Raw genomic sequence first — 11,022 nt, 5'->3', positions numbered from 1 at the left:
GGAGAAGACACACATGTAAGGTGAGGTGGTGGCCTTGGGGGGAATAGAGGGTAGGTGGGAGGGAGCAGTGGGGTGAGAAGAGGGGGTGGGGGGAATTTGGGATGTGTGGGGTTGCAGTGACCAGAGAAAGAGGTGACTTTCCCCAACTCCAGGGCTGCGGCTGCTGTGGGGGAGACGGCCCTCCTTCCCAGCCCCAGCTCTGTGGCGGGGGAGAGACCCCCACTCCTTCCCAGCCCCAGCTTGGGGGGCTGCCGCAGCAGGGGAGAGCACATCCATCGCATTAGAAAGGTCAGACTGCTGATATTAAAATATGAGTAGTGTGCTTTTATTTGTAGAAGAAAAAAAGTTTATTATTAAGTTGTTTTTTTTTTTTTACATAGCGCTTCTGTTCAAAGTGCTTTACAATGGTTAGCTCCCGGTGCAAACAACATTTGGAAAGACCATTAAGTGAGCCGCCAAGCCCCTCAGCGATTTTCTAGTGGTCCATGGGGAAAAAAAGTTTGAGAACCACTGATCTACACTGCAGAGGCTCGTGTCCACAGTGTAGACGTGCCCCTGGCCAGTGAAGGAAGGGGGCCAGGAAAACACAGCAGCTGAAATCCAGGCTGCACTGAAGCGGAGGGGATTTTTTGCCATTGACCTGACCCCCGCCCTGCGGGCCAAGGATTTCACCAGGCATGTAGACGTGTGCTTGGGTGCAGGGAGAGGGGTTCACTTCCCTCTGGCTTGGGGGGAGTGTGAGAGGAAAAAGGAAAACCCCTTCCCCCTTAGTTGGACGGTTTTGTGGGGGAGGGGGTCCTGGCCTCTTAGCGGGTGGGGGGGGGCAGTTTCCCCTCAGTTGCGGACAGCCGGGGGGGGGGGGCGCCTTTCCCCGTTAGCTGGACCGGGGTGGGGGGAGGGGTTCCTTCCCGGTCAGCAGGGCGGTTGCCGCGGGGGAGGTTCCTTTCGCCTTACCGAGGACGGTTGCCGCGCAGGCGGCGCGCGACGCCGCTCTAGTCTGCAGGCCGGGGTGAGCGGCCGCAGGCTGCCCGGGGCCGCTCCTGCCGCACATGGAGGCCATAGAGGAGCTGGCGCTGGCGCCCTGCGCCTCCTCCCAGTACTTGCGGCCCTTCCGGCTCCGCTACCGGCAGGTGAGTCCCGGCTCCCGCGGCACGGCGGGCGGAAGCCCCGGCTATAGCCGGGCCTACGAGCGCGCCGGTGCGGTGCGCTGCCCTGCCAGGAAATGCGGCCTGGCCCGGGGCTGTATGGTGCCCTCCCGCTTCCCTGCAGCCTCCTGCGGACCTGCCCCCGTGGCCTGCCAGCCCCCTTGCTCCTAGTCCTCACCAACGCCCCCTTCGCGCTCGGCCCCTCCCAAATCTTTCCCTGCCCCTAGGGTCCCACTCCGCTCAGGCTCCCTTGCGCCCCCCTTCCTCGCCCCTGCCAGTCCTGCGGACGTCGGGCTTTGTCTCTGTGGGTTCCTTGTTCTCCCAGCTGCCTCAAATCAGGAGGAGGGGGGAAGATTGGAAAGAACCGACATCTGAATGAGGGCGACAGAACACCAGAAGAGGTGACTTTAGTTGTTCTACATCATTTCCCATAGCTGAACAAGGCACGAGTGTCCCATCATAATTTCTTCTCAGGGGGCAGGTTTGTCATGGTTAGGATTGCTTGTGGTCTTTATGTGGCAGCAGTAATATTGTCCTGAAGAGTGCAGTAGTAGTCTTATAATGCTTGTCAATTATGATCTTTTCTATGAATCCAGTCATATATACAGTACCTTTCATCCCCAAGCACTTTACATTTGCTGTGTAAACAGGAACCACTTGATCCACCTGCCACTGAAATACAGTCACCTCGGGGGTAGAATGCGGCTGTTGTTTAACAGCACACAGCAAACTACATAATAGTTTAGGACTGGAAGTGAAGGCAGATACCATAGTCGGGGATCGGTCCTGCTTTGAGCAGGGGGTTGGACTAGATGACCTCTTGAGGTCCCTTCCAACCCTGATATTCTAAGATTCATATATGATTGAAGTTGGTACTTTCATTGTAAACTGGAAATAGGCCAAAACACACCTGCCCTTGCAAAAAGTACCATTGGGTTTTGTAAAGGACTGCAAGTGGTCATGTATGCGGTGGTCAGACTCGGAACCTCGGTTTTATTTCTCATCTGAAAGACTGAATTATAGTGCCCCCTATTGCCAGTGCGTGGGCATTGGTTTGGTACTGATTAGGGCTGAAACACTACTGTCTGCAGCAACTTAATTTTCTTTGCAGGTCTCACTAAATACTAACCCATTTGGACCTTGCTTCTTGAGTAATGTCATGTCAAATCATAGTCAGTTAGTTGCAGTAATTGGAGCAAAGTTGAATGATTGTCTAGATCATCAAAAATGATGAAACTGCCATGTACAGCCAACTTTACAGCACCCATGTGGGAAGCAATGGAAGTAGTAATAGGAAATCCTTTTCCTTATAATGTCAATACAAACATGAATCTCCTTTCAGATGATCCTTGAGAATTAGAGCCCTCAGCAATACAAAGAGTACACATGATAAAATGAGATTAGTGTCTGCTAATGTAACATATTTGTGTTTTTTCCCTTCAGAATCTGTTCTGTAAATAGGTTTCTAACTGTATGAAGAGCAGTTGTTTCTCTAATTAAATGTACTGTAGTGGTCGCTCCAGTCTCAGTATTGGCCTAGTGAGGTCCATTTGTTCATTGCAATTCCATGGCTGTAGCAAATACAGGAAAACCCTGTGCGTGCAGAAATTAGCAATGCCAAGCTACTTCTCTTCATTCTGCTTCACCCTTTTTTTTGGGTTTGTTTTAGGCCTGGCCTACGCTACGGAGTTACGTCAACTGTAAGGCAGCTTATGTCGACCTAACTCTGTAAATGTCTACATTATTGTGTTGCTTCTACTGATGTAAGTTGCCCACTAGACTCACCTAATAAGTCCTAATAAGAGACATAGAATTTAGATTGATGTAGTTAGGGTGATGCAGTGTCTGTGTTATTTACATCACCTGTTGGTTGTCAGCCCCGTGTGGGCCCCAGAGCAGGCAGGACTCCAGCTGTCAGTGCCCCACAATGCCCCACACAGTTAAGTCAGTGGAAGTGGCCTGGTGAGGACATACACTACCAGGAGAGGGGGCATAGTGTGGACATGAACCACCGCAGTAATTACTGTGGTGGCTGTACGTCGACATAACTTAAGTCGACTTAATTTTGTAGTGAAGACTTGCCCTTAGACACATTCATTAAGGAAGGAAGAGGAGGTGTGTGTGGAGGAGATATATTCAACTCCTAGTCTTAAAGTGTTGGAAAAGGAAAAGCAGGAGGCGATCAAATAGACAGGGACAGAGTAGGAGGGAACATTTTGAAGTTGGGAACTTCTGCATATCCCAAATAGTGTCTTCCTGCACAAATAGAAAATATAAAGAATTCTTGTAAATAAAGTTTCTGATAATGGATTACCTTTAAATATTGATGAACTCTAGGTACCTCCAAGACATCACTAGTGATCTTTAATTCTTAAAATTCTTTAAATCTTTAAAGATTACAGTATTTGGCTGGAGATTCAATTGTAAATTCCTGAATCTTTCTGATCCTATCTTCACAACCAAAACCATCAAGTCAGACAACAGTGGTTAAACTTAATTGAGGTCTAGATGACTTGCATTACAATTTAGCCTGTAGGTATGGCCTTGTCCAGGCAGGCTGGACCACATTTAGTTTTAAACCAGTAGGGCCATAGCCATGCTCAAAAGCCATTGTTGAACTTGCTTGTTTTCATAGTGTAACCAAGGCCAAAAATATCTGATGCAGAAAGTTGCCCTGATGTATTTCAGAAATTGAGGTTTCCCTTGGGGACTATATTCCCTTCAGTATAGTACATTTATTCACTATATATTTCTTATGATTTGATTTCTTTGAAGCGAGAGAGATGTGGTCTAGTGTGCTAAGCAGAGAACCAGAATCTCTTGACTTCTAATCCTAGTTCATACACTGACTACCTGACACGGGCTTTGTTTTAGAAGCTTGTTCTGACAAGACAGCTCTCATCACTGCTTCCTACCATTTAATTTTTAGTGTATGATCTGTCAAGGAACTTTTGGAAGTGTACAGGCTAGACTAATATAAACTGCAATTTTACATTTTCTAGTATATGTGGGCAAGCCTGTGCTAGAGTGGAATGGTGAACAAGCATCTATTTGAATGATGGCAGGACATTCAAACTTATTGCCATGGGATGTCATGATGGCCAAAAGTATAACTGTGTTCAAAAAAGAACTAGATAAGTTCAAAACTTCATGGAGGATAGGTCCGTCAGTGGCTGTTAGCCAAGGTGGTCTGGGATGTAACCACATGCTCAGGATGACCCTAAATCTCTTACTACCAGAAGCTGGGAATGGAAGACATGTGAATCACTCCATAATTGCCCTGTTCTGTACACTCCACCTGAAGTTCTGGTGCGTGCCACTGTCAGAGACAGGAGATTGGGAAAGATGGACTGTGGTCTGACGCAGTATGGTAGCTCTTATGTTCTTATGACAAACCGGAAAAATTGTTCTATGGTGCCAGTTAGAATCTAATGAAGTTTTATCAAATAAGGGGACCGATTGTAACAAGAAACTTTATTTTTATATGAGCTTTACTGTTTTCAGAGCTTCAGATGGTTTAGTGTTTGGCTTTGTCATTTTGTTCTATATTGATTAACTAAGGTTTCCAGTCATTCATTCCTGAGTTAAACATATAATACATAAAAAATGAAATGGAAGTGGGAAAAATCTTTTTAATGTGTGGCCTTTTCTTTTACTTTTAAGGGAATAAAAACATTTAAAGTTATTAACATTATAAAAGTTTGGGTTTTTTTTAGAGAATGTTGTGGATCTGAATCTGTTGTGTACTGTGTAGTGAGCAGAAAATGCCCCATGTAAAAAGGGAGTTGGGTGTAATTTAACAGTGGATTTTGAACAAGGATTCCTGATTTCTAAGAGATCTGACTCTGATTTCCTCTGTGGCCTTGAGCAAGCCCCTTAGTCTCTGTGTTTCCACACTTTAAAATGCGATTTAAAATTTACCTATCTCACTGGACATGAGGATTAAGATCCAATTCTGCAAGGAACTCCATGCAGGGAAAGCAAGATTGGGGCCTCATTAATGGCCTGAGAACTTTGGAGATAAAAAAGCACTAAGTTGTTATTAATAATAATTATTATTTATTATACTGTACCAACTAATTCCACATTTAGAACTAATTTTTATATAGTAGCATGAGTGTTCCCAGCTGCCTAAAACATTTGCTGAAGCTTCATTCTGCTTTTTGGTAAACATAGAACATTCTTTTCTAGTTTGACAGTTAAAATGTTGCTGTGAAAATAATAAACAGAATTTTAGATAACCTGTTCAAACAAGTAACACTGGTCTGTTGAATCTTCAAAGACTCCAGTATTAAGAAGTGTTCATTTGTCAAAGCAATCATGTTATGGATGATGGTGTTATTTCTTTTGCAGATTTTTTCTGAATTCGTTCAACCTTTCTAGTACTCATAATATTAAATGCAAAAATAATAAGACAGCATTTTGGCTGAAATGACATCATATAGCATATTGTATGCATAAACATAAGGAACCTTGAAGTGACAGTTTTCACAAGCAGCATGAGCATACACTGTATTTTAGATGAACGGTGGTCTTGAAGTTAAGGCACGGGATTGGGACTAGAAGTGAGGGGACCTGGATCTATTCATGGCACTGCCACAGACTTCTGATGTAATGCTATTCAAATTTCAAAATTATTTTAGCGTGAGATGTGGTTGGGAGTTGCTGAAGGGAAAACATGAAGAAAATTTGGAAAGTCAGAGTAGTAGTAGAAGGGAAACATAAAGGTATTTTTGTGTGTGCTGTAATGAAGGTTTATTTTCATTCAACATACTTTGGCCACCAAGCTTGCACCTGTTCCTAGTGTGAAATAGCTTAGGGACAGTTAGAAGGTAATGGCTGGTAATGTAGAGATTGGTGAGTAGTGGTTAGCAGTGACAGAAATTTCCAGCTTTTTACGTTAAGCATAGTCTTTATCTTAATTTTAACAAATTCTTAACAGTAAATATCATCTTAAATTGGGGATCTTGCTCCTAATGGTTTCATGTATGCAACTGAATGAAACAAATTAACTGAACTCCATCGATTGTGTCTGTTTAATTGTATAATCCCAAGAGAATGGCAGGCATTTTACAGAACAGTAAGAAGATACAACCTCTACATGTAAGAGATTGCAATCTGCATACAATGGAGTACAATCATTTTTCATGTTACTTAATTACAAACAGGCAGCAGAAATCTTAAATTATAAAGATAAAAATATTAAAAATAAGTGTACTTGTGTGAGTGTAGTGAGATAACTTAATGTGAGAGTTGAGAGATTGTTGGGAACGATAGGCTGGGAAGGCAGTGAGAAACTGAGGTAGCATTGTTTGTTGTGGACATATGGGTGTGGAGTTATGAGGGCAACAGCTGATCAGAGAGCAGGAATTCACTTTGCATTCATTGAAGTCAGTAGCAAAGGTGCCAGTAATTACAATAATGCAGGTTCAAGCCTGCGATATACATTCTCTGTATACAATTTTTACAAGTATGTCTACATTTTAGAAATAAATTAAGTAAACAATGGTGTTTTGATTTAATGTCCAAAGGTCATTAGTAGCCAGAGCACAGAAACTGGCATATTGGTTATTGAGAAACAGCCATGCACTTATGTAAATCAGACTCCAAAGTTTAGAATAACTGTGAAATAACTCAAAAAGAAAAGGAGTACTTGTGGCAACTTAGAGACTAACCAATTTATTAGAGCATAAGCTTTCGTGAGCTACAGCTCACTTCCTCAGAAATAACTGCAGTTGAGTGCTAGTAAATGTATTTCACCAGTATGCTATGGTTAGCTTGGGTTATTCCACTTCACAATAATGATTGCTAAGGGCTTCTTTAAATGGGGACATGCAGAAAAATTAATCCAAATGAACTAAAGGTGTGAATTCAAAGTGGGTTTGTTAAACTGCATTAAACTCCTGTGTGTACACTCTCATTCAAAACTAAAATGATGTTAATTGGGTTTATCTTAATTCACTTCCAAATTAAGGCTGGGTCTAATCTTAAAAATTAGATCGACCTAGCTATGTCGCTCAGGGCAGTGAACAATGTTGTGCCGTTAGCACCATAGTTTCGTAGACCTAAACCCAGGTGTAGGCACAGCTAAATCAACAGAATAATTATTTTGTCAACCTAGCTATCATGTCTCCGAGAGCTGGACTGACAATAGAGAAAGGAAAAACTCCTTCTGTCAACGTAGGAAGCATCTAAAGTATGGGCATAGCTACACTGGAAACTTTCAAAGCGCTGCTGCGGGAGCGCTCGCACGGTTGCGCTTTGAAGTGCAAGTGTGGTTGCACATGAGCACTGGGAGAGAGTCCCAGCGCTCCTGGTAATCCACCTCCACGAGGGGATTAGCTCAGAGTGCTGGGAGCCTGTCCACACTAGCACTTTAAAGCACTCAAACTTGCTGCACTTGGAGGTGATTTTTCAGACCCCTGAGCCAGCAAGTTAGTGCTATAAAATGTAAGTGTAGGCAAGCCCTATGCCACACTACAAGCATTTACACACATCTACACTATAGCAGGACACCTGCAGTGCTGTAGCTGTTCCACTGTAGTGGCTGTACTGTAGATATACCGTAAATTAAACCAAATTAAGGCCACTTGAATGCTGAAAGAGAGTGCGCACATGGGTTTAATGAGGTTTAACTAATCCACTTTAAATTTACACCTTTAATTTGAATTAATTTTCCTGAGTGTCCCCATGTACACAGGCCCCAGGGTGGAAATAATCAGGTCCAGAGAAAATGAGCCACTTTACCACATCTAATGTAGATTTTTATTACAATTGCTGTGTTTAAAAAAAAAAAAAAAAACTGGTGTTTTGTATACTCCTAGTAGTATTCTCGTCACATATTTTGTACAATCTTTAATTTGTGTTTTTGTTTAAATTATTATTCTTTTTTATTTTATTTTTTTTATAAATTGAGCTAGCTCGGAGAAATGTACCTGTATATGTCTGTAATTTTTCAATTGAGATTAAAAATACATGTCTGGTTAGAGATAAGTAAAAATGGCTACCTGTTTCCCAATATAAAAAATTCTGTTATCTGAAGCAGTGTAACATGTAGAAGTATACATACAGTGTACGTTTTAATACAGATGATGAGCAGTAGTGTACAAATGTTTACAGTGGATTTGGATGTTATGAAGTTATAAAAATCTTCTCTAAGTGGGAATATTTTGTAGAATGTAAAGACAGAAAACAGATTTTAATGCTTTATATTAAATGAGTATCGCACATTGTGATTATACCTTGAAAACACAGCTTAAAGAATAAGAAATTACATATAAATGGCTAGTGATATTGAATATGCATTTTTTACATTTTGCAACTCGTATGTTTTGTAATTATTTGCTTTGAAAACACTATGTAGAAAATGATGACTTAGCATAAACAGGGACATTATATTTTTTTTATTCCACAGAATATGTAAAACAACTGTCTGACTTAAATTTGTGTGTGAATTAGTCTTTCTACATAATTTATAGCTAAATAAAGCAGCATTCCCTGATCTCCAAGAACTTAGATTTCAACATATTGTCCCTTAAACATAGACCAAGGTCTTGTTAATATAGTAATACTAAAGTTTAAACAAACTAAAGCTTACTTTTCATTAGTGGTCAACTAGTGTCACACGAAAGCCATGATCGCTGATCAAAACAACGTTAATTATCTGTTTCACATTGTGCATGCTGTGTCAAAATCCTTTAAATGTTGCATATGAAGCTGAGAGGGAACCTTAAGGCCTGTGACAGAGCAGCTGGTCTGGACATGGGCTGATGCCCCAGTTGACAGGTTGTTGGATTAGAAAGAATATCAAAGGCAATGAGTAAGATTAGGGATAAGTGAACATCTGACAGCAGTTTGCAGCAGGGGAGAACAGATGATAAACAATGGGAGCTGGGTACTTGGGTGGGGGGACCGAGAGGTGAGAAGGCCATGGGAAAAGTGTGGCAGCAATCGTTAAAGCTCCAGGTTGCTGAGCCTCATGAATAGAACAGGAAATAGGATTTGCTAGGACAGATGTGCTGAGTGGTGATGAATACATTATAGGGAAATGAGGGCAAAACTCCTAAAGGTGAGGGCTGTTCTTTCTCCAAAAATGTTAAATATAAATGTGGGAAAGATTCACCCGTCCGTAAAAAACAAAACATTCCAGTTTGTTTGAAAAATAATGCAGAAAAGGAGGGAATACAGCTGTTGATTTTGACTTTATTAAATGTTTGTTCTTCAGTGATACTTTTAACAAACTACAGCACACCTACTGGTAAACCAATAATATCACAGGTACTTATTTTGACAGCCTAAAATGAAGAAGAGATGGAAGTAGTGGCTTTTTTTAGATGATTCTTTGATGCTTTTTAATTTGTTTGCAGTACATGGTATCTACAGAACATAGTGGTGGGTTATGTTGCAGATATCTACAATTATTTCTCAGAATAACTGTGTGGCACTTCCTGGGCTTTTTGTGCCACAAAACTATGATTCTTGTTGCTACTTCTGGCTGGATCCATTTCCTCTGTTCATGATATAGCCAGTTTGGCAAAGCCAAAGGACTGGCAAATATGTTCTTTGTGTAGCTCCTAAAAAACCTGGATGCTGACTCGTGTACTTCTGCCACTTTCATTTGAGGCCTAAAAAAGTTATTGAAACTTGAAACTGAAGTAATATATTAGTTTATCAAGAAGAAGAAATGTGTGGAAATGTATGTGAGCCTTTGGTACCCAAGAGGGTATCAGTACAGCTTGTTTCCAGACTTCTAGGCAGTTGTCCCACTAAATAAAATATTTCCCCAGATTGTAGAAGGCACCACAGGCTCATTAAGCCAGGGTAGAAACTGAGAAGATGTGAGAGTGCAAGCCAACTCACCGACTGGGGAAACAACTGTGCAGTCCAGGACCCTTTCCTCATGAGCTTATGCTCAAATAAATTTGTTAGTCTCTAAGGTGCCACAAGTACTCCTTTTCTTCATGGGGAAATAATTTACTTTGTGGAATGACCCATCCACTCCCAGTCTCTATTCAAGCCTAAGTTAATTGTATCCAGTTTGCAAATTAATTCCAATTCAGCAATCTCTCATTGGAGTCTGTTTCTGAAGTTTTTTTTGTTGAAGAATTGCAACTTTTAGGTCTCAGAGTAACAGCCGTGTTAGTCTGTATTCGCAAAAAGAAAAGGCGTACTTGTGGCACCTTAGAGACTAACCAATTTATTTGAGCATGAGCTTTCGTGAGCTAAGGTGCCACAAGTACTTGCATCCGATGAAGTGAGCTGTAGCTCACGAAAGCTCATGCTCAAATAAATTGGTTAGTCTCTAAGGTGCCACAAGTACTCCTTAACTTTTAGGTCTGTAATCGAGTGAGCAAAGAGATTGAAGTGTTCTCCGACTGGTTTTTGAACGTTATAATTCTTGACGTCTGATTTGTGTCCATTTATTCTTTTACGTAGAGACTGTCCAGTTTGACCAATGTACATGGCAGAGGGGCATTGCTGGCACATGATGGCATATATCACATTGGTAGATGTGCAGGTGAACGAGCCTCTGATAGTGTGGCTGATGTGATTAGGCCCTATGATGGTGTCCCCTGAATAGATATGTGGACACAGTTGGCAAGGGGCTTTGTTGGAAGGGTAGGTTCCTGGGTTAGTGGTTCTGTTGTGTGGTGTGTGGTTGCTGGTGAGTATTTGCTTCAGGTTGGGTGGCTGTCTGTAAGCAAGGACTGGCCTGTCTCCCAAGATTTGTGAGAGCGATGGGTCGTCCTTCAGGATAGGTTGTAGATCCTTGATGATGCGTTGGAGAGGTTTTAGTTGGGGGCTGAAGGTGATGGCTAGTGGCGTTCTGTTATTTTCTTTGTTGGGGCTGTCCTGTACTAGGTGACTTCTGGGTACT

General features: G+C 42.0%; 1 protein-coding gene across 2 annotated transcripts in view; it reads left to right on the top strand.

Moving 5' to 3' along the window:
• The first annotated feature begins 576 nt into the window (after positions 1-576).
• NUDT14 (nudix hydrolase 14) overlaps positions 577-11,022 on the top strand; it is a 99,955-nt gene continuing 89,509 nt past the window's right edge. The window contains exon 1 of one of the 2 annotated variants that reach the window (XM_073349845.1): positions 577-675. Coding sequence is in view for 1 of the 2 variants with exons in the window: in XM_073349843.1 (XP_073205944.1) it covers positions 1,050-1,130 (81 nt within the window). In the remaining variant the exon portion in view is untranslated. Of the gene's footprint in view, positions 676-918; positions 1,131-11,022 lie in introns of those variants that run through there. The other variant, XM_073349843.1, reaches the window with a different exon arrangement.

The sequence above is a fragment of the Lepidochelys kempii genome, chromosome 6, assembly GCF_965140265.1.
Source record: "Lepidochelys kempii isolate rLepKem1 chromosome 6, rLepKem1.hap2, whole genome shotgun sequence".
NCBI classification, from domain to species: domain Eukaryota; kingdom Metazoa; phylum Chordata; order Testudines; family Cheloniidae; genus Lepidochelys; species Lepidochelys kempii.
The sequence above is the reverse complement of the archived record's forward strand: the minus strand, read 5'-3'. Positions and strand labels throughout refer to the sequence as shown.